Source organism: Sciurus vulgaris (assembly GCF_902686455.1).
Source record: "Sciurus vulgaris genome assembly, chromosome: 13".
In the NCBI taxonomy this organism is placed as follows: domain Eukaryota; kingdom Metazoa; phylum Chordata; class Mammalia; order Rodentia; family Sciuridae; genus Sciurus; species Sciurus vulgaris.
The window spans coordinates 25,155,372-25,179,637 of NC_136474.1; the positions used below are offsets into that span (position 1 = coordinate 25,155,372).

A 24,266-nucleotide genomic window follows, 5' to 3' on the forward strand; every position below is an offset into this window, starting at 1 on the left:
TTCCGCAGTGTCTGCGGCGAACAGTTCCGCGGACGGGGGGAGCGCAGGAGCAGCTCGCGCGCGGAGGCGTGGCCTGGGCGCAGCTGGCCGGAAGCCCCGCGTGCCAGGCTGATGGCACTCCAAAGTCCCAGCGTCTGGGAGGGACGGTGGGCCCCGAGTCATCCTCTTCGCGTGGTTTGCGTGTGTCAGACATTTCAGGTCTGCATTTCGCTTCACGTCAATCACATCTAAGATTTATATCCTCAAATCACTGAGCTGCGGAGCAGTGGCTTGCATGGCTACACTGTGGGGCCTGTGCAGTACTCCGGAGGCCGCTTTCCCTGTGGGACAGGGCGGAAGGGGCTGATGACCATCTCTACGGTTTTTACTCTACTTTGTTTTAAAAATGTTTCCTGTAATGAAAAGAATCATTTGCTTATTTAATTGCCCTTCCTATGCATCTGCCTGGCACCTTCAAGTTCTGCTGGTATGGGGATAGAGCTCAGTGGTACAGGTGCTTGTCTAGCATGCAGGAGGCCCTGGCTTCCGTCCCTAGTACACAAAAAACATAGTCAACAAAACCAAAAGAGATTCTGGAGGTTGGCACCACAGCCCATGAAGGAAACTTTGGGTCTTGAGAAATTGAGAGTTATTGTGTAGCTAATTGCCTATTTTATCTACTGAAGAAAAAATTCATCTGTCTTAGGTAGAAAGCACTTGCTTAGGTAACTTTTAACTAAGAACATTTTGTAAGTTTGTTTAGCACTTATTCACCAGTTACTATGGTCTAGGCCCTATTATCTGTCAAGGATTAGAGTAAGTGGTTTCATTTCCTACACCAAAGGGGTTCAAATAATGAATTCAAATAACGAATCACTTGAATGTATTTAAAAGTTGCACATCTTTATTAAATGCAAGTATTTAGAATGTGTTTGAAGTTTTTGCATTTCTTGAGTTACCATCTTGTTAATTTCTATCACCAGTCCAGAGAACTGATAGGAGCAGGGTAGAGGGCTCCTGGGAAGTGTGTTCAGGGAAAAAACCTACAAGTGAGGTAGGTATACTGACCAATCTGATTGTTTAAAAAATGGATTGAGAAACATTTGTAAAGTACTGGTGGAAGGTATGGGAAGACTGTCTAGAAAAAAGTTAATCAAAACAAAAATTAAGGAATTAGAGCATAAGCAGGTAGAAATACAGAGATAAATATCAGAGGAAACAAGATAAAATTATTAAAGGTAGTTTATCTAGGGAGCAGGGAATTGGTGGGCAACCACTTGATGTCACTTATTTGTATGCTTTTGGAGATAGAGCATAATTTAAATATGGCCACAAACTTTTTTAATACTTCTCCTGAGAAATAAGGCTGTGTTTGACCTGCAGAATACAGAGGACTTGACTGAGCCAGTTTCTGGGCCCAAGCCTTGGAGACTGGTAGCATCTGCATCCTGTCTCTCAGAACACTTGCTCCTGGGGTCCTAGTTGACATATTTTCAGGAAGCCTGTGGACAAGCATTGAGAGGGCAGGCACCTGAGAAATAGATCCTCTCTCCCCAGGGGAACCAACTCTAGGACACCATGTGGAGCAGAGACAAGCTATCCCCAGTGAATCCTGACTAAATCACATACTTGTGAACAAAGTAAATTATTGTTATTGGAGTGGTTTGATAGAAGCAACAGATAAAGATGCAATTTACTTTAAAAGAAGGTGAAATATTAGAATTATTTATCTTGTTGAGTGGCTGTTCCCATTCTCCTTAAAGTCTGAAGTCTTTAGGGAGGTTGAGGCATGAGGATTGCCAAGTTTGAGGCCAGGTTTAGCAACTTAGTGAAACCCTGTCTCAAAATAAAATTTAAAAGATGGGCTGGGGACATAGCTCAGTAGTACCAAAAAAAAAGAAAAAAAAATCTGAAATCTTAGAAACATGAATCCAAAATGATTCTTCAAGTTACTTAGTATGTATCATATTTATTAAAAAAAAAAAACATTTACCATGAGCATTTACCATGTGCCAGACACAGATCTAGTAGAGGGAATACAATGGTTTACAAACCTAATGAGATTCCCACCCTCATAGTTTGTATTTAAGCATAATATAAATCCAAAAATACTAAGACAATTATATATACACACATACATATGTGCACCTCATGGTTCAATGATAATCCCTTGGAACTGTCTATGGAACACAATTCTGTAGAGACCCATTTTGACAGAAGGCATATCTGTCTTGAATCCTAGCCAGCTTTGGGAATTTAGTGAGATATTAAACCTACTTGGGGACTGGGGTCTGACTCCAGCTGTTACCTAAAATCTTTCAAGATACCTGGTATTTTTCATAAGCCTTTGATCTAACTAGAATTCTGAGACAGACAGATTTATCTCCATATAGCGCTCCCTAATTTCTCAAGGCCAGAGATAGAGAAACTCTGTATCTGGCTTCCTTTCCTGGTCTTCACAGAACTCTTACATGGTATTGATCTGAAATGTCCTGCATTTCAGTTAGTTCATTATTAGGAAATCGATATAGAACTCAAAAAGTTGATTTGTCAAGTGAAAAGTACAAAATGGAGGTAGATATCTCAAATAGTCTGTAATTCACATGGTTTAACATGGAAAACACAGTACAACAAATCATTTATTTAAAAAGATTTCATGCAAACTCTGCACGAGAAAATGCACACTAGTTACTGAGGATGGAGGGCAAAGAGATTATATACAAGAAGTACTTTAGTGGACTATTTTGTGCTTCATTTCTTGAAAATTCGCTTCAATTTTTTTTCCTCTTTTTTGAGACAGGATCTCAGTATGTTGCCAAGGCTGGTCTCAAATTGCCAGGCTCAAATGATCCTCCCACCTTGGCCTCCCCAGGGCTGGGACTCCAGTTGTGCACCACCGTGTCCAGCTCAGTTTAATTTTCTGAAATAATTACCTAAGAAGAAATACAGAGGAATTCCACAGAAAAAGTTGGCAACCAGAATAATAATCCATTAGCCAGAATTTTGAATGTTCTTCCACTTCTTCTGCAAATTTCTTCTTTGTTGGCTAAACTATTTTCTGGGCCAATTTCTTTCAGTGACCCTTGTTCATATTTAGTAACAAAACCAATGCCAACATTTATTATTTTGATTTCACTTTCCTTTTGGCTTCTTTATGTTTCTTCCGACAATCCTAGAAAAATCATAAAACCAGAAGGTTTAGTTAACAATAAATATAAATTGTTCTCACGGTATTCAATAATTACACAGTAAAATTCAGCTTACTGTGGAAACCTTTTGTGGAATTGCTCACTGGAATAAACAGGGACTGTTTAAACTCTTAGCTATACATGTTTAGGGCACTGTAATTTAATCTTCAAAAACTTGATTTCCTGCTACTTAATGAACCTGGATGGACTCTTGGACCAAACACTTAAACGAGCCAGTCTTCAGTCTTTTCACCTGCACCAGTTGTGGGATGAACGAACCTCTAAATTCCCTCCACTCTCATAATTCTGAGAGTTTAAGTCATGTTCTCAGTTGTTTCTTTCTAAATTTTCATATCTTATTCCTATCATTCTCACACCAGGGGACTCTTAACACAAAGAACAATCATCTACGTTCAGAAACAACTGATACGGAGAAACAATTACTCACCATACGCAAGCTATTTGTTCGGGCCTCCCAAGAATTTCTGCTGATGTTACTTCCCACACCACTCCAGAACATGTCAGACCCTATTAATGGAAAAACAAGAAACATAAGGCAGCAAATTATTACTGAAATGGACAACATTCTGAAGCTGGTATTACCAAGATCTCCATTTCTAGTTAAGATCATTTTAAAAAATTTCTATAAAAAATTTCAAAAATATATATTTTTTCAAAATAAAAAATGTAGTATTGCTAGAATAGTACTGTTTATGTATCATTTACTATTATATAACTTTGTTGTGGTTTGTGCTTAGGCTTTAATAAGTAAGGAGTTCACTCTCAGCTTCTGAGTTTCCATGTGGACTTTTAGGGTACTAAAACTTGTTTTTGTTTGTTTGTTTTTATGTTGGCAGATTAGCAAGTTCCTATAACAAAACAAGCCCTTGGGGATGATAATGACTGAGCAAGGTATCTGGATACTAGGAGCACTTAGTCCTGAAGGCTTTAATAGTCAGCATGTATCAGTCTGAATGGAAGGGGCTAAACCACATGATATTACAGAAGGTCAGAATTTCCAGATGCCAGTTACCATACCAGCATGTGTGATCAGAGCTGTGCTATTACCTGTTGTATACCACTCAATGGGAAATGGACTTACCATGAAGTCTTTCATCATTTTTAGAGAAAAAGAAAAATCTAGTGGTCTCTTTTTCTGGTACTGATGCTTCTCTGAAAAGGGGAGGGAAAAAAGGACAGGTGTTGGTTGGTTTACTTTGAATATTTAAGAGGAAATATTAACATTAAAAATATAAACTATTTCTTAAAAATAGCTGCTTTGTTTTGCTCATTTCCCCTGAGTTAAAATGACCTTGCTCCTTCTCCATTCAAAATTCTTCTTATCTCAAGCTTTGATGAGGACTTAAGTACAAACTCCACCTTTCCCACTCTGGTTGTTGATGCTCTCATGCCACCATTGCTACCTTTTTTGCCAGTGTTCCCTTTGGGGAGGTACCCAGACAACCACAGCATCCTGGGTCCAGACCAGTAACTTTACCATAAGGCTGGATTCCTTGGGCGTATGTGCATGTGTATATGTGTTTTTTAATCGGTCTCCAACCTGCCCTCCTATGGTCATCTCTTTTTTCCCCTTTTTGTGGTGCTGGGGATGGAACTCAGGGCCTTAGCACATGCTAGATGAGCACTCCACCGCTGAGTTACACCTTTGGGCATATTTTATCTCTTTCCCAATTCTATGCAAATCTCAAAACAAAGGAATCACACTCCCCACTATAAAAAGGCTAGAGAACACATTAAAGAAGCTGACAAAAGAAAATTAAGTTGTCCTGTAAAGAGAATGCTACATATTTAACAAAATACTTCTAAAGCATGTCTAACTCAGATTTTCACAAACTATAAAATATACCTGTTCACAAACCAAATGCTTACCCTGGGCTGGACCTTCTACAATCTGTTTCTTCAGTAACATCTTCTTCTTCTGAACTGCTATCTTGGAAATGAGGGTTTCCCTTCCAGACAGTCTTCCCAGGTTTCACCTCTTCAACTTTATAGGTCTCTATAAATTATTATGACAATAAAAGATGGTGGCACAAATGAGCAACTAAGATACATAGAAGGGTTGGGCATATAAGTGGTAGAGTGTGCCTGGGTTCGACCGCCAGTATCAATCTCTCTCTCTCTCTCTCTATATATATATATAAATACATATAGACAGATAGATAGATGACATAGTTAACATTTATAAATATATGAAAATATTATACATTTATAATATGCATATGTGTGTGTGTGTGTATTTTTTTTTTTAAACATTTGCATCAATTCTATTCAATAGTTTAGGGCTAACCATGGTGCTCGAATGAACTAGACAGACAAGAACATAAAATAAGCAGAGCACATGATACCTCATGTCTTATTTATAATTTTTGGAGTATCACAGAGCTGACAGACATATAGTTGCTAAATACATTATACTATCTTGAGTGCCAATCTTTAAAGTAGAATCACTGCAGTTAATTGTGCATGTATTCTTCTGGATAGGTCTATCTTGCTTTTTATAATGAATATCCTTAAAAATTCAACACAAGTATCTTCAACACTAGGAGATGAACAGTATCGTAAAGAACAGCTTATTTTCACCTTGGCTTTTAGAGATAAATCCCCCGAAATAGTATGAACAAAAACAACAACAAAAAATGGATGTTTATACTTCTTTCTTGTAGGTTCTGTAAAACTGGCAAGTATAAACTTAGAAATAATTGGCATATTGATGTACTGATGACATGGCTTATATGTATAAATCCAAGATTACCTATTTCTTTCTCCTATCATATGCAATACTAGTTCTCCACAACTCATGCATTTCCAACTGCATATAAGAAATGGAGCTAATTAAATGATTTATTTTACTTCTTGATGACTTTATAAGTATGTAGGAGAAGAAGGGATGTGGTACATTATTCCCTGGCTTCCCTTCATATGGCAGTTAGCTACAAGTCTGCTCTCTTAAATGCAAAAATAGTTTCTTCCACACTTTCAGGAGCATCACGCTTATGGTCATGCAACACTGAATCTCCTACTGTCTATCTTGGTTGAAGAAAGAATCCTTTATTCAGATAATTGTAATTCCTTTACACTTAAGGAAGAGTTAATCAATTAAGTTCAATCTACCTGAAATGAAAAAGTGGGGGAGGAGGGGGAAGGAAAATACCTTCCTTTACATCTTTAGTGTCTGAATCAAAAAAGGAGAACATGAACCCGCTGGGCTGCTCAGTGCCACTTGTTAGAGCTGCAGCACTACGAATTTCTTCCATTTCATCTCCACCACCGTCCTCGTTTCGGGCTGTCCCTTCTTCTTTTTCATGGGTATCTTTTGTAGTCTGGAATATTTCTTTCAAATTCGTAGCAATGTTGTAATACATTTCTTTAGACACCTCAGGTAGCTTTTCGGCTTCCTCCTTTTTCTTCTTCCGTTTTGCTTTACTGTAATAACCCATGCAGATAGACACGTTACGAAGAAACAAGTTTTGGAAAGTTTCTAATAACCAGGAAAGGTAAACTCCTAGGATAACTTTAATTCCATCCTTCTGACAACTAAAAAGATCCAAAGCATCTTGACCAATAAGCACCCACAAGAAAATGCAAATATTTAGCATGAATCAGATTCTCCTATCTCTTATGCTCTAAACCACATTTCCAAAATTACACTTAAACTATTAAATGTGCATTAGGAAATTACTTAGCCTCAATGGGCCTGCTTCCATAACTGTGAAGTGAACCTGTTACATCAAATGCCTTCTCAGATCATTGAAAGTTCTAAAATTCTGTGAATTTTAAGAAAGTGATGGGGAATAAATTAATTATAATTCAGTTTTAGAAGTGAAATATACAATGTGCTAAGTCCAGTCTCTTGAAATCCAATTTTTATGTTGTCATAAATCTGTTCTACAGTTAGGAATGAATATACTTTTCTTTTTGATCTTAGACAAAGTTACGTGGTCATTTTCAATACTTGAGTTTTTAGCTAATGAAAGATTAAAATCCTTTTTCCTATTACAGTCCGCTCCATGTAACATGTATAAGATCAGGCAATAAGTTCTTAATGTATAACTTAAAATTTAACTGAATAGGATGTCCTAAACAACCATTTTAATGGTGAAGGTCATCCCAAAGAAAGACACTGTTCATATTTCCTAAAATAAACCACCTGGCTAGGTTTTAAGATGGATGTGTCTCCTACGAAACTGAGCTCTATAAAAGAGTGTCATATGCACAGTTTCAAGTCATTATTATTGAACCATCGTGTGGTGGCTTTAAAACTGGTCCCAAAATTCCTTGATACTTTTTTCAAGAGGTAGAAGGAAATTTCTCCATTACTTGGGCATGGACTGAGCTTAGTGATCTGTTAACAGAGAAGAAGGCAGATGTGGTATTATGTGACTTCTGAGATAAGGAGCACAGCACAAGCCTAAAGGATCTTAAAGAAACCATTGTAGGAACCACATGGCCTTGAGGAGTTTGCAGGTAAGGGATTGCAGAACAGCACAACAAATGCTATTGAAAACCGGAGCCAAGGGGATCCCTAGTACATGATGGCAAAAAGTTCAGCAACATCACCTGTACTATCATAGAAAATACAAAATGTGCCTAATCAATGGGATAATCTAGCTAAGGAGATACCCAGAAAACTGCAGGGTTCTTCTTGTTGCTTAGAATAAAATGTGAGAGAGGTAAAACTAAAGGGAATGTATTTTTCTTTTATAAGCACCAAGATCTCATTGTTTTAAAGATTCCTCATCTCCAGAAGGCAAATGACATGAAATTTAAGAAATGGTTTCTAAGCAAAAAATCAAATTTGACACCCAGTAAAACATGGCCTAAAGCAGGAGTGGCAAACTATGGCTCCTGGGCCAAATCTAGGCTGCTATTCCTTTATGTCTTAAGTGCACAGTAACAATGTTTTTTAAAGAATTGAAATTACCGGGGGAAATAAGGGTGATATTATGACATGCAAAAGTTACATAAGAGGCAAATCCCAGTGTTAATGGTTTTACTGGAAAGCTTTTCTACTACAAAGGTAAAGGAAAGTCGTCCTAACAGAGGTTGTTGGCTTGTTAAGTCTAACACATTTACTATCTATTTGTGGAAAAATTTATAGGTCACCCTCTAAAAATGAAAAAATCTGCTGGGTGTGGTGGCGCAAGCCTGTAACCCCAGCAGCTTGGGAGGCTGAGAGAGGAGAATTGCCAAGTTCAAGGCCAGCCTCCACAATTTAGGAAGGCCATAAGCAACTTAGCAAGACACTGTCTCAAAATAAAAAGGAATAGAGATGTGACTCAAGAGTTAAGAGCCCTTGGGTTCAATCCCCAGTACCAAAAATCAACCAATCAATCAACCAATCAATCAATCAATCAATCTATCAATCAATCTTTTGTGAAGGCCTTAGAGCTAAGAAACTTCAACTGCTCAATCAATAGGGTATTTAAGGAGCTTGAAAGCATTGTATCTAAGCAGTTTCAGAGGCTGCCTAATATAAAAAGTAGTTCATATTACCTTTCTTTTGGTTTATCATCTTTTTTTCTTTCATAAGTGGCATGGTCATGCCTTGTTGGATCATAACGTATGATGTCCCTATGTAAAAACAAAGGTGGAAGAGAGAAATCAGAACACTAATTCAAAAAATTAACAGCAAATTATAATTCAACATTAAGCATACTGATGTTTGGCCAAAATGAAGCTAATGGTATCAATGAAGAAAATTAGGACCTTGTTAGAAACAATATTTTAAAATTACCAAATTTTGAGTTTCCCTGGATCTTTTTTTAATCTTAAAAATTATTTTAAACACCCTAAAATAAATACAGGAACAATGATATACTATGTGGGATTTGCATAAAATACTTCATTGAGTACAGCAGATTAAACAAATGTATAGAAGACAAAATTGGTTGTTTTGTCAAATTTGGATGATGGTATGATTACACCAATCTGTCTAAATTACATGTTTGAAGTGAGTTACTGGATCGAAAGTTAGAATATTTTTAAGAATCTGATATAAATTGCCACTGGCTCCCCACAGGAAGTTAAAAATGACCCAGCTGGGTTGGGGATGTAGCTCAGTGGTAGAGGGCTTACCTAGTGATCTCAAGAACCAGCAAAAAATTAATAGACACAGTTTTAAACTGAGGTGAAGAAGGCATTTATGGCAAAGGAAAATACAGTAGAATAGGACAAAACATAAGCATACTTAAATTTCTTAGCAGCTACTGATCCTTTGCTTGTAGGATTGTTCAAGGTGATGTGCAAAACACTTTGCACAACATTTAAAGCTTTCTTTTTTTCTGCAGCAAGCTCTTCTTCCTCAGCAGTTTTCTTTTCATTTACCTCTTTGAGAAAAAAGAGTAATTATTAATCTCTTGACAAACAGCTTGAGAAATTTTAATCATCAAATATTTACCAAGCACCTAAACATGTCCAAAGCATACTGACAGAAGAAAAGTTTGACTCATTCTGCTAACCTTTCTATCCACAAGACCCTCATGCTATAGCAAATTCAAAAATTGCATGACCAGCAAACAAAATGTTCCACTTTTATTTGTAATTATAAAAATGAAATCTGGACTTCAGTGGCAATTCTAACACTTTTTTTTTTTTTTTTTTAAATGAATGTAGGGCCTTGTGCACGTTAGACAAGTGTTCTATCACTGAGCTACAATATCCTTGGTTCTTTTTCATTCTATTTTGAGATAGGATCTAATTTGCTGATACTGGCCTCATACTTGTGATCCTCCTACTTGAGCTTTCTGAAGAGCTGTTATTACAGGTATGTTATACTGTGCCCAGCAAAAGTCTAAAATTTTTAAGGTAAAGATTGAAAAATGTAATACAGCAGATACTAATTATAACACAAGTGATAATGAACCCTTTGAGTTCTTTTAACATTCTAAAAATGTAATCTCGATTACACTTAGGTCTAAAAATGATAAGGATAGTAAATGAGGATAATTTTACTGACTGTGTGACCTATTAGGAGACAGTTATTCAGTCTCTGATTCAGTAAAAAGTACAGCAGGAAGAAAGCCATATTCCCCATATATATGAGGCATACTGAACACTGTCAGTTGCTACCCTCAACTACTGTAAACAGATACAGAGATCAGAGTCAAACAGCTAGTTTGGACAACAGAAACATGAAAGAAGTCTTTAAGACCCTTTCAATTACCACAAAAAATAAATGACCTAACAGAAACAATGAAATGCTGATTTAAGTTCTATAAAGAGAAGACCCAAGTTTCTAAGGTTTCAAAGGAAGGAGGTAGACTGTGTTCAATTAGCTCAAAAAATGCTTTATAAACCAGGAGCAGCATGTAGGAAACAAAACTAACACATACAACGAACGGAAAGTGCCAAGAGTTTATACTAGTTTGAAACTTACAACTGCTACTTTTCAACATTTTTTAACTTCTAAAAGCAGCAACTACTTTTTTTTTTTTGGTCCTAGGGATTGAACCCTGGGGTTCTTAACAACTGAGCCACAACCCCAGTTCTTTTTTATTTTTAACTTAGACACAGGGTCTTGCTGATTGCTTAGGACCTCATTAAGTTGCTGTGGCTGAGTCTGAACTTACAATCCTCTTGCCTCCGTCTCCAAGCCAATGGGATTATAGGAATGTGTCACTGTGCTCAGTAGGAACTTCAATTTTAACCTAATAGTAATCATTAGGGAAGCAGAATACAATGCTGGGAAGGGCTCAAGGTGATGGAGACTGGCTGTGCTTTGTTTGCTGCTTGTGCCTCAAAAGCTGGGGAGGAAAAGAATAGGACAAGGGTTTTTTGTCTGATGGATGTAAGGATGTTAGGGTCAACAACCCAGAAGGAAGGGTCTGGAGGCGCTGTTTTAAGAAAAGAGAGATTAAATTTTAGACTTTCTGTTTTAAGACACATTCAGAAAAGCCTATGGGAAACATCCAGCTGGCCTTGAGAACAGCTGGAAACAAAGTAGACCCAAGTATGGGAAATAGTCATGTTCAAGAAATGAAAGCTAAAACCCACGGAGTCCTGGAGAACTGGAAGAACCTAAAGCTGGAGGCAAATGGAAAATCAGGATTCAAGAATTAGGAAGAAATCCAGGAAAATATGCTTTGATTGCTCAAATGTAAAATGATTTCAAGAAGGATGATCAATGCTGACGAGGGTGGTAGATCAGTTGAGAAGGGACCTGGAAAAATGCCCCTGGATGTGAAGTCATGCATAGCTTTCAAACAGACAAAAGTGGAAGAACTTAAAATAACCTCTATGGTTATGTCTATGTAATTTCTTCCTTCCTTTTTTTTTTTTTTTTTAACATTTTTTTAGTTGTCAACGGACATTTATTTATTTATATGTGGTGCTGAGAATCAAACCCAGTGCCTCACACATGCTAGGCAAATGATCTATCACTAAGCCACAAGCCCTGTCATCTATGTAATTTCTTAACATAGGCTATTTTCAAGGTTCTATTCATTCCTGTGCTTTCAATACAGGATTGTTCAAAGAGCTGAAAGTAAAATGTTGTTGGAAAAAAGTTGGTGTGAACCCCAAAGAATTTACTCAAAAGCCCCACTACTCCTTGGTTTCCCAAAATGTATGGTACTCATAATCACTTTGAAGCACTGACAGGACCAAATAAGAGACCGAGAAAGAGGAAGTTATGAATTGTGAGGATTTAGATGCAGATTAGGTTAATTAACTCAGGAAGGAAAGAAAACCAAGACAAGGACAGAGGTTCTGAAGCTTAGGTCATCCAGGTGTCATGTAGGAGGTCAGGTCTTTTGAAAAGGATGAGAATAGCTCTTCTAGATAATGTGTGGAAACACTGCTGTGAAAAATGCCACAGGAAGTAGGATCAGCAAGCTTCGAATCACACTGTTACTCTTGGATTCATGCAGGTAAAATGAATTTGGCATTTACTTCTAGATTTATCCAAGTAAGGATGAACTCAACAGAATGGCATTCCATGACACTATGCTTTTTAAAAAACACATATCGGGTATGCACACCAGAGGAATACAAAGACTTTTCATTAGAAAGAGTCAAGTTTGACTTAACTGTCTTTCAAGGCCCAACCCAAACCTGCAGCACTACAAATACGACTGCCAAGTAGGGACCTTCGCCGCCTCCTCTCATGCTAGGAATAGGATGTAGGAACATGTGTCTTTGATGGTTGCTCTCTATTCCTGTCCTATTTGTCAGCATCAAGGAAGAAAATTTTACAGAATGAATATGGGGCTGGGGAGACAGCTCAGTCGGTAAAGTGCTTGCCTTGCAAGCACAAGGCAGTGGGTTCGATTCCCAGCATCACCAAAAAAAAAAAAAAAAAAAAGAATGAATATGTACAAAAAACTTAAGAAATATGAAGTTAACTTTTGATTAAACGTTTGATTATGAACTCCTCAATTCAGTGTCTTGGAGTGTAGAGTTTCTTCATGTTAAACAAAGGAGGTGTGCTGGATGACTTCTCTGAGATCAGGACTGTTGGGACAACAAAGCATTTACCTTCCTGTTCCTCTTCACTGTCACTCTCCAGAAATCGAGAGTCCAAGCGGAACCTGTCATCACTGCCAAAGTGCGACTGTAAATCCAGGAGCTACACAGACAAAAAGCATTCACAATTGACTGACAACCACATTCTCAAGACACTGCTTCTAAACAAGCCTCTCCAAGTGCACTTCCCCACACTCTGAAATTCACATCATTAACATTTGCACAGCCTCACCTGCCCAATCAGAGGAGCAGAGAGGATTTGCTCCATAAATAAACACCCAGTGAAGAAATATGTATCAAGAGCTGCCTGCATTTACCTAAAGGACCATGGTGAAAACCAAGACATGTTACCCATTTTTCTGTTTTCAGTATTCACTAACCTTCTGTCCAGCTCTGCCCTCAAATTGAGGTTTAATTTTGAATCTGTCAATGTCATCCTCTGAATCAAGTTCCTCATCATCACTGCTGTCAAACAGCTGCCCAGAGGCTTTACCCACAGACTCCTGTTATAGAGAAAACAGAAACGTTTAGTAACTGAGGCAATCAACATTTCCTTTAAAATGTAATCTTTTGCCCACGTTTAAAAAACAGAGGCATCTACCAGTATGCATCAGACAAAAACTCCTAACTCAGGGATCTATAACTGGTCTCTAGGACCATTAATCCCAATGCTGCCTGGATTTGGGGGGCTGTTATTACATGCAAGAATATCTTCTGTAGTCTTTCACTGATATGTGACTTTGCAGGTGATGTGGAGAACACAGACAGGTTCACGTGTGAGAAAATCTTTAAGTCATCTGAGTATGTTGTGGCCTGGGCAGGCCTGAGTTTCACTGCTGCTCTGGGACTTTGTGCTGAACTGGCAGTTGTGTGGAAGACTTGGAATGCAACAGACAGATGGATCTGCAAAGCAGAAGAATGTCCACAGGGATGTCTGGACCATCTTACTTTCAGTATTTCCTTTCCTGGACGTCTTTGCTCCTGAATACTTGTCTCCTCTGTTTCATCTTCACTGTCAGAACCAAAGATGATGTGTGTTGGCTTGTCCTCTGGACGAGCATCCTGGGGAGGCCATCAGAAGCATCATATTTTAAGATAATACAAACTCACACCGAGCATGTCCTACTCCATCATCTCTTTCTCCTGCTCCATCTCCTTCCTGTCCTTTTCTTTATCTAGTGAATGTCACTCTCATCTCCTATTTGCCTGAGATAAACTTAGAACTCCTTTCTCTCCATATCCAAAGACCACCAACTCCTATCAATTGGACTTTCTTGGAATATTTAAATCTATTCCCACCATTGATGCCTTGGCTCTGGCCCCCAACCTCCCAAAGGATCTCCTTATCTCCAGAATTGACCCATTTTGTTTGTTTCTCTCATGTCCTGCAGGATCTCTGCCAAACAGAGGTTGACAAACTTTTCCTGTAAAGGGCCAGAAAGTAAATATTTTAGAAACTGCAGGCCACTGCAGGCCAAATATAGTCTCTGTCCTATATTTAATAACCACTCTCAGCTTGAAGCCTGGACATAACAGGGCATAGGCAGGATGGCCTGAGAGCTTTAGTTTGCCAACTCCTCTCCAAAATATATACAACTGATCTTCAATTCCTGGCTAAAATTCTTTAACCTTAGTAGTTCAACCTCTGCAGCCTACATATTTCTTGCTACCTTTATAAATCTGTAAATCAGTCTGGCTGAAATTATTCACTTTTGTACAATGTGCTTCCTTTCCCCAGAACATCTTTCCTCTCCTTTCCCGTTCTTAATTGCCACTTATCTGTTCACACTTCTCAGTTCTGGCTGAGGAAGTCTCTGCTAGGCTTAGTACCCATGGGACTAAGCTACGACTATCTGCCTGTTACACAATAGCTTCATGAGAGGCAAGACCATCATACTCATTCTATAAATCCAGCACTTAAAGGTGGACTTAACTTTTGGAGGAATGACAAAGGCTCATTACAATAAATCTCAGCAAGTCCTGGCAAGCTACTTTGCAATCACTACGTGAAATTAAGAAATAGAGACTATTTTAGGGATTTTTGTTATTGTTGCATGGGCCCCATGCTAAGAAAGCACTCTAACACTGAGCTGTATCCCCAGCCCTGAAGAAAATATCAAGTAAATTTAAAATGTTTTAGGTAAATACTAGTATTTAATTTTAATACCTTAGGAATACACTAAATATTTAGGGTGATACAAAGTTCTGACTCAAGGACACAAACATGAAAACTGGTGAATGCTAAGAAGACAAACAGCTCTAAGGAGGCACACCTACCTGCAAGGGAAGGAAAAGCAGGACTTCCAGAGTGTTCTTATTAAATGCATAGATTGAAAACACACTCACCAAATTTGCCAGGGCATCGTGGACCAGTTTCTTCTTCACTTCCTTTGCTTTCTGCCTTGCTTCCAAGGCTGCCAGACGTTTCTGATTGTCTTCAGCATACTTATCCTTAGCATTCACATTTGCCGAACTACTAATAGAATGTGAGATATCAGTCGTGCCTTCCTGAGTATCTTTTCTAGGAGAGACCTCTGGTAATTTCTCAAGAGATGTGAGGCTGCTTGAATCAGACCCCTCTTCCTCAGAAGCTGCCACTGTCTTTTTGGTACTATGGCAACTGTCTTTGTCAATGCCTATTTTGTAAGTCTTTGCACTAAGACTTAAGGATTTCTTACCTTTTAATGGCAACAGACTGGAAACAGAATTTCTGCCTCCCCTTTTTGAACTGCTAACTATCTTGTGATCCTGGGTCTGGAAAGTGAATTGTCTTTTTTGAGGCAGAGTGTGATTTGGGCTGTTTATCGTCTTTGGATGCTGCTGTGAAAGTTTGCTTGATGAACCATTAACACATAGGGACTCATTTTCAACAGAAATGCTACTAGGATCCTCCAGTTTCAAGGAACTCTGATTTTCATTTATATTGTTAGAGTCAACACTCTCTTTCAGAGTTTTTTTCACTGATTCCTTTGCATAGAGACTGCCTACACCCCTGAATGCCTGGAATTTGGATTTTAAGCTGTTTTCTTTTGGTTTCTGTTTACCACAGGTATTCTCTTCCTCTAAAAGGGAAGCTAGAATCTCCTCAGGATGAATGCACCGTTGGCCTTGGCCAAGGGTACGAGGAGTCTTGGGGCTCTTGGAGGCTCTGTCAAACTTGCAGCAGGTGGTTTCTGGCCCACTGCTCTCAGAATCTTCCGGTACGACCAGATCACTGCCAGCCAACTGTTCCAAATCAGCCAAAGTGAGATTTACACGGGTACAGTTTTTCATGATGGCTTTATATTCCTCATCTCCTTCACTGTCTTCATCATCACCGCTGCTGGCATCAGATGATTTATGATTTAGAGGCTTCACTCCATTACTGAGGGCTGACTCTTTATTGATTTTTCTTTTTTGTACTTTATTACAATGATTAGAAAACTCTTTCTTTTTCAAAGTTTTGTTGTGCATAGGTTTTTCTGTCTGTGAAATCTCTGCACTATTTTTGGCCTTACTAATGTTTTGTTTCATTGCAATGATTTCATCTGTATCACCTGAATCATACTCATGGTCACTTCCCATAATACCGTCACTAACACGGCAAGAGCCATTATTAATACCCAGCCCTGATAAAGAATGAAGTTTGTGAACATCTGATTTGAAATCATCGCTTACAACTTCAAAAAGATCATTTTCAGATTCATTTGTTGAGGACCATGCAGTTCTCTGTAAGTTTTCCTCTTCTGCAATCAGCATTCTTAACTCATCTTCAGAATCAATATCATCATCAGACATGCTATTTCTCTTCCTGGCAGTTTCCAAATCAGAAATCTGAAAAGGTACACTTTGAAGTTTCTGAGAACCAGAATCAGGTACAGGGGATGAGTTAGGAATGAGAGAAGCACAAGGCATTTTCTGTGCAGCTCCACGTTGGGTTGATGTGCTGTTCTCCGACAACCGACTGGTCCTTGGACTCACAGTGGAACCCTTCCCCTTCTGCATTTCTTTCATCTTCTTGGGAGGGCCACGAAAGTCAGAGAACTCTCCTCGCCGTTTCTTACTCATAGGGTCATTGCCTCCTTCCAATTCCCAAGTAAGGCTCGTTATAGGAATGGTATCTGTAAAATCTTCCCCTATCTTCTTTAGATTGTGGCAGTATTTTGATGGATCATATTTCATGATGTTACCAGAGTCAAGGAACAAAGCAAAACCACTAGGTGTTAGGGACACCTATCAACCTAGTGAAACAAGGCTACTATTTAATCTCAAGCACATCATTTACTCTATCTTACTTTCAGTTTCCTATTAAACAAAATGGGGACTCTCACAAGTAAATTTTCATAGTCTGAAATCAAGCTTTCTAAAATGGAGTTGAAACCAAGGACCATCATTATCAGTTGGTAAATTACATGAACTTTATAGAGACCACAGCAAATCCTGACAATATACACACACCTCCGTAAAGAAGCTCAAGACATCAGTTCTTCGAGGTCTCAGAGTGATCTCACTGAACAGGCATAGAATTTGCTTACCGTGGGCTCAATACTATTTTTTCACTGATCATAGTCCTGCCAGCTTGCATTTTTTTTGGTAGTACTGAGGATTAAACCCAGGGGTACTCCACCACTGAGCTACATTCCCATCTCTTTTTACTTTTCATTTTGAGACAGGGTCTCAATAAGTTGCCAAGACTGGCTTTGAATATGTGATCCTCCTGCCTCAGGCTTCTGAGTAGCTGGGATTAGAGGTATGAGCCACCATGCCCAGTTCTGTATACTTTTATCTACATATTTCTTTTAAGACTACGTTCTACCACTTTACTATTAACTCAAGACCTACCTCAATTCTTCTTAAGCCTTCTTTAACAATGGGCCCTTCTTTTCTTACTCTTCTTTAGCTCCTTTTGCAATGGTCGTGAACTCATATGCAATAAGATGTATAAACTGATAAATGAAACTGCTTCTTTGGCATTTATCATTCAAATTAATTATATAAAATCTCAAGACTTTCTCTTATTAATATCTAATTACTTTGCCTAGGAAGTGGGAACATAAAATCTGTTAAATAAACAAAGATTTACAGATAGAGGCAATGAATTTTTTTTTTTTTTTGGTACTGGGGATTGAACTCAGAAGCACTCGGCCACATCCTCAGCCCTGTTTAGTATTTAGAGACAGGGTCTCATTGAGTTGCTTAGTGCCTAAGTTGCTGAGGCTGGCTTTGAACCCAGGATCCTCCTGTCTCAGCCCCCCAAACTGCTGGGGAGGCAGTGAAAATGTAAATGTAAAATAAAAAAAGAAAGAAAATGTAAATGTATAAGTATCCATCACTCTGGTAAATAATAATTACTCTTGAGAAGCTAATCACAAAGGATATTTTACGTTTATGTTGATTCTTCAAGTGAAGAACAGGTAAGACTCTTCCAAATTTACTTACAACCCAATTCTAAAAGAAAAAGAACAAAATAATGTATTACAAAATATTTTACAAATGAAAACTAAGTAACAATAAATAAATGCAATTTTTATAAAGTTGAACTCATAGTGGGCCATTATTATTGTTGGGTTTAGTTTTCTAATAATGAAGCAAGAGTTCTCGAAGGGAAAAAGTGCAAAAGGAAAAAAAAAAAAAAGAAATTTTGGAGCAGACATCAAATTAAACATACAATGGAGAACATGATATACAAAACACTAGCTACTAAAAAGCCAAACACTGGATCTTCCTACACTTCTTATAACCTGTCCTTTGGAAGACAGCAAGACTCTCAGTCTGCTTTTTTATTTCTCTGTCTAAAATGATGAGGAACTATGCTAACCTAAGAGTCATATATGCATCTTAAGAATTATAAAATGTGATGTATGTTAAGTGCTTTACAGTAAGGGATAAAAAGCTACTGGCTTAACACATTACATGGAAAGTCATATGGTCTCAGGTGCTCAGTTCCGGGATTGGCTCAGGCTACTAGAGGGACTCACTTTGTGCCCTGGTACTTCTGTTCCTGGCACAGCTTTCATTTGGAAATCTATCCCTCCCATCTTTTCCAACACATTGATATTGTCTGTTGTGGATTTTTCTTTTTTTGCTTTTTCTTCTTCTCTCTCTTGGGCCAATCTGAATCAAAGGGAAAATATAAATAAAAGAGTTAAAATAATCACTGATGCGAAATGGTTATTTCTCTTCAGGTAATCCCAAATGAGCATTATAAACATCTTCATTAGCATTAAAAACCAAAATAAAACAAAAAACTTTGTTGATAGTATAATGGCTTTTATTATTTTCTAAACATGCATTTTTCATTATACAAAAAAAGAAAAACATGGAAAAATGAAAATAAAAACCAAACATGTTCCTTATCTCATATCCCATTGTTTAAATTTTATCTGTTCTGTTCTAAACATAAATATATACATTAAAAAGTATAATCTAGATAATCCTGTGGGTATTGTTGGGTAATCTTTTTTCTATCATTATACATTTTTGGAATGCCATCACTGTGATTTCCTTGCTATACACATTACATAAATCTGTGTTATTTACCAATCCCCTGCTATAGGCAACTGAGCAGTAGAGGGCTGAGCATGGAGGCTTCTCTCCTCCTGACTATACTTTCGAGTCAGCCTCCTAGGCCTGAGGTTCACCCCAACACCTGTGCTCCAATCCAGCAGATGTCTCAGTTCCCCTTCATGGAAGACTAAGACATGGATCACAAGCTTCCCCTTTCTACTTATAAACTTTGGGCACTTTCCACATCTTCCCTCCCTCCACTCTTCCCAGAGGAAGAGGTGTCTTTAGAGCCCAATTTGTTAAGTCTTGCTGGTTTCTATCTTCCGAATGAAGAGAATGCCATCTCAATCCTCCAAGTCAAGTTACGCCCACTTCACTCAGGTGTGGACAACTGTTCTGAACAATGCTCGCTGGCCTCTTTTTGCCTCTAATCTATCTCTGTATGTTCTACCACACAGATGATTTCTCAGGCATACGTGCACTACTCCAAGGCAGTAGCACCATGTGCTCTTCCTGCTCAGCATGGAGTCCTGGGCCTACGCAGTAGTACTCAAGTGCTGCAGAACGAATGAAAAGCACATGACTACCCTGCTCATAGTCAGTGGACCCCAGATAAGAACAAAATCTAATACTGACCTTTCTCATAAGACCAGTACCTCAAAACATGCCTCCAGTAAGCTGCTTGCCACTTGTTTTGGACTGCATCTTTTCTTGGTCTAGAACAATCTTATTAGCTCTCCTTGTCACTCCATTAGTATATTCTCAAAAATCTTTACTATTTGAAAGTTCCCAAACTAATACAGTCTTTTCTTTCTGAAAAATTACCTTTAGAATTTTAAAAACATCATTTCAGTTACCACTCAGTTTACTTCTCTCAAGGGATTAGTTCATTGATTGGATAACAATTTTCATAACCCAATCATTTCACCTCTAATTCTGAGCATTGTCTCACACCTGAGCATCTGGAGGAGACTTCATATCTAAACCACAACACACTTTAAATGTCCATCAGTAGGAATGACCAACCACACTGTGGTATAGTCATGTTCTGTACTAACCAGTGTTGCAAAGAAGGGGGAAGCTATATTGCCACAAAAGGTTGTGTTAAAAGAGAAAATAAGTATGCGTGTTTGTTTATTTTTTTTTGGTACCACAAATTGAACCCAGAGGTGCCGAAGCACTGAGCTACATCCCCAGCCCTTTTTATCTTTTATTTTGAGACAGGTTCTCGCTAAGTTGCTTAGGACCTCACTAAGTTGCTGAGGTTGGCTTTGAACTTGCAATCCTCCTGCCTCAGGCTCCCAAGCCACTAGGATTAAAGGAATGTGCCACTGCACCGAGCCACATATGTATCTTAATATATACACATGAAAATGCACTGAATTCTTTTTTAGTGGGGTTGTGTTAAAGGAGAGTCAGAGCTGAGAGAAATTTCAGATCCACTTGTATGAACTTACTAAAAATATATTGCTTGATAATTTCAAATAAATTAAGTGAATACATAAAACCAATACAAAGAAATAGAGTTTGAGGGCTGGGGAATATAGCTTAGTGATAGTGCTTGCCTACCACAGGCAAGGTCCTGGATTCAATCCCCATACTGCAAAAAATTTTTAAAAAATAAAAATTAAAAAATAAAGAAATGGGATTTAAATCCATGTGGAAGAAATCTTACCTGTGCAAAAAGCTTTCTTTTGCTAACTGAATTTGAAGTGTTCCACCTTTCCATTTTGTTTTATTTAAAACAGACATACCTAAAAGATAAAGAATTATTACCCAAGTACATGGCAATGCAAAAATATATTTTAGCACATGCTTTTTCTAATAATTTAGTACCAAGAAAAGTAGACTTGTTTATCACAAAGAGACATTAAAAAAAAAAAAATAGAAAAAAGGAAATGTGATCTAGAGATAGGAGGCTTCCATCTTATCTTGACCACTTACCAGAAAGTTCTTTATACTTCCTATCTCTTAGTTACTAGGAGACTGGAATAAAGAAACATATGAACTGTAAAGCAAAACTTGTTTGCGATTTGTTTACAAACCAACGTCAGGAACCTCTGGTGAATAATTGGCATTTACTATTTCCCTGTTATTTTCTATACTGTAACTATGAAAGTGCTAAGTGGTCAGGGTGAATAAAAGGACATTTGAGAATCCTGAGAACACCTTTTAATTATTACTTCATATCAACTATCAATGTGTAACCTACAAACAAATAACCGCAAGTGTCTGAACTGTTAGAACTGTTATTCCCTAGGAGCCAATTTTTCTAAACATCTGCTATCAGCTTAATAACAACCATTAACAGAATTTTCTATGTGTTAGGCACTATACTAAGTATGAATTTAATTTAATCATCACAGGATTATTAGAAAGCATTAGCTTTTTCATTCACCAGAAAAGTTAACTGGGGCTGAGAAGTTTAAATAACCTGCCACAGGTCACATTGGCAGAGTTGATATGTTCTTAAACACAACTTTTCCTGTCATACAATTTCCTTGCTGAATAATAATATTTTTGCAAATGAAACTATAAGACTGATGGCCTTCTTCCCCTATTGTATCTTTTACTTAGTTTTCAGTGTCTTTTGACTTTTTGACTTCCAAGTAACTAGAATGCATTACTGTATCATTGGCATTATGGATTCTTGCCCTTTCCTTCCTTGTTAACAGTCACTATCCACCCTAAGCTTTAATAAATCATAACAAGAGATGTCACAGTTTAAAGTATATGGTCTTACCATGGTATATTCTAATGCCCTGTTCTCAGAATATTTAATGACAAGGATTAGCTACCCAAGAAAGGATCAGAGAAGAGTGGCATAATATTCAAAGAAAGATTTCTAGCAGGCAGTTTCTGTGACAGTCTGGCCCCTTGTCAAAATTATTTGAAAATACCAGTTTTTTAGCAAACTCACCAGCAATGTGCTAATACAGGTCTACTGAAACAAATGGAATTGACCTAAACCAGCAGAGATGTAGAATACCAGAATTCTCTTAATCATGGTTGTTCTTTTGTATGACTTAAAAGTGCATGTTGTGGTTAAGATTTAGAAACAAAGTTACTCCAAATTACACAGTGATGCCAACTAGCAAAGAGTATAGAAAATAATGACAATCTTACATTTTTTCAGATCTGCTTCTGCTACTTTGATGTTAACATATGCAAAGATTTTCTGTGGGTTTCCTAAGAAAATAAAAATAAATTTGTTTAAACTATTATCCAGAAAATAATGTAAAACTTACTAACTTTCTAAATCTAAAAGATCAGTTTTTAGAAACTTATTGTTTCAAAGAAAACCTTGTTTTTCATTGGATACAAAGATTGCACTTTTCTAAGCATTATTATCAAAATATTTCAAAACAAAATGAATAAGAAAAAAACAAAAGAAAACAAAAAAGTGATTAGTTAAGGAAATAGCTGGATCACATGTTAGTTAACTGTCTACATAACAGAACATTTAATAAGTTTAGAATGTTAATTCTCAAAACTCAATGTTAAGACATTTCTGAAATCATGTTTTAGAATTTTTCTGATTTCAGCAATTCTGGATAAGTTTCATACCATAAATAATACCTCCAGGATATTACATATCACTTTCAGTGTTCAGAGATAACATTTACCTTTGGAGTTGCTTTATCTTGTAATATTTAACCTGATTTATGTCTGTCTTTAAACACCCAGTGAAGGATTATAAATTTACCTTGGTCATCTTTCCGTGTGATGATCTCCACATCAGAAACTTCTCCAAATCTGCTGAACTGATTTTGGAGATCTGTCTTAGAAATGGCCTGGCCAAGACCACCCACAAAAAGGCGCTTCTTTTCTCTGTTGGCTTTCATGAAGGTTGGGCGTACACTTGGTATGTTCTACAGGGAAAAGTAATTTTCTGTATAGAGAGAAGTTCTTTCCCACAGTTCTGCTCAAACACAACTCCTTCCCCGCTGAGCCTACAGCGCCAAATTGGTCTCCTGGACCCATGTTTCATTTTCTATTGTATCTCCCTGTAGATTCTGCTCAGGGCCTACATACCAATTCTTTCTGAATGTACTTTGGAACAGCACCTGCACACATACAAAAATCACAGGTACATACATATTTTTTCTTCTGAATGGCCACAATTATTACATACTGTCTCTTTTCATTTACTTCTATTTTCGTGTTCTTCCTTGATTCATTCATAAATTCTTTTTTTTTTTTTTTAACTTAAACCAAGGTGACACATGTAGGATGTGGCAGTTTATACGCTAAAGGAGAAAATCACATCTTCATTCTGAAGCTCCACAAGACAAATAAACCAATACTGCAATTACAATATTATGGCACAACAGAAGTGTCTGCAAAGTGCTGTTCAGGCTCGAAGACTTGCTTTTTATTATGTGTTTGTATTGTGCAGCAGCAGTTTGCATGTATTTCATTTTTCAGATAAGCAGAATTCACCTTCCCAGTGCTATAAAGAAAATTAGTGATTAAGCCTGAATTATAATCCGTGTCTAATTTCCGATCTCGGAATTGTTAGCACTATACTAACGAAAGTTGTTAGATTACAGGGGATTCAGGAAAACTTTTCTAGAGGTGATGACGTTTGACATCCATCATAAGATCCTCAACTTCTTTAGCATCCTTCAGGGCTAAGCTCTCACCCTGCCCTTCGAGAACTGCCACACTCCTCACAAGCGAGATCACAAAACAGCTCCTGAAGCCCAAGGCAAGGCACTGAGTCGGCGACAGCTCCAACTGAACCTCTTCCTAGTAGCCTCCGCCTCCAACCTCCCCATCCCAGCCTTCTTCCTCCGAGAAGACCCCCCAAAAGAGAAAGTAAATATCAGGTCGAAGAGCCCTATAGCTTCCCATGCCCAAGCCCACAGCTCACCACGCCGTCTCCTAGAGCCAGCGCCGCGTCTGCCCACTTCTGGTCACATGGCCCAGCAAGTGCATTTTCTCTTCCTTCCTACTCGATTTCCAACTTCGTCTCCTAAGGTTCCGCTTCCGGAACTCAGTTGCGGAGGGCTCTTTACTTCGTTTCCCGTCGAGTAGACGGCTGTGGTGTATCCATCACCCTCCCCTCCATGTCCCCAAAAGAGCCCTAGGCAAAATCCCCTGAGGTCTAACGTGCAGACTTGATCA

At 38.0% G+C, this 24,266-nt stretch overlaps 1 protein-coding gene and 1 long non-coding RNA gene across 2 annotated transcripts; one reads left to right on the top strand and one right to left on the bottom strand.

Annotated features, from left to right (window-relative positions):
- The first annotated feature begins 1 nt into the window (after position 1).
- On the top strand, positions 2 to 4,263 carry LOC306643375. The gene is made up of 3 exons (XR_013758916.1): positions 2 to 198; positions 3,548 to 3,763; positions 4,025 to 4,263. It is a non-coding gene; the product is annotated as an uncharacterized lncRNA (long non-coding RNA).
- Positions 2,606 to 24,258, bottom strand: NOL8 (nucleolar protein 8). The gene is made up of 17 exons (XM_079109431.1): positions 24,013 to 24,258; positions 22,843 to 23,008; positions 22,263 to 22,325; positions 20,812 to 20,890; positions 18,608 to 18,743; positions 18,007 to 18,077; positions 14,997 to 16,812; positions 13,599 to 13,712; positions 13,031 to 13,153; positions 12,663 to 12,753; positions 9,376 to 9,514; positions 8,682 to 8,759; positions 6,340 to 6,611; positions 5,058 to 5,184; positions 4,270 to 4,340; positions 3,616 to 3,695; positions 2,606 to 3,151 (listed from the first exon to the last, which is right to left on the bottom strand). Exons 2-17 carry the CDS (start codon positions 22,979 to 22,981, stop codon positions 3,101 to 3,103), a joined length of 3,450 nt encoding a protein of 1,149 aa, XP_078965557.1. The 5' UTR covers positions 22,982 to 23,008; positions 24,013 to 24,258; the 3' UTR covers positions 2,606 to 3,100.
- Between the last annotated feature and the right edge of the window lie 8 nt (positions 24,259 to 24,266).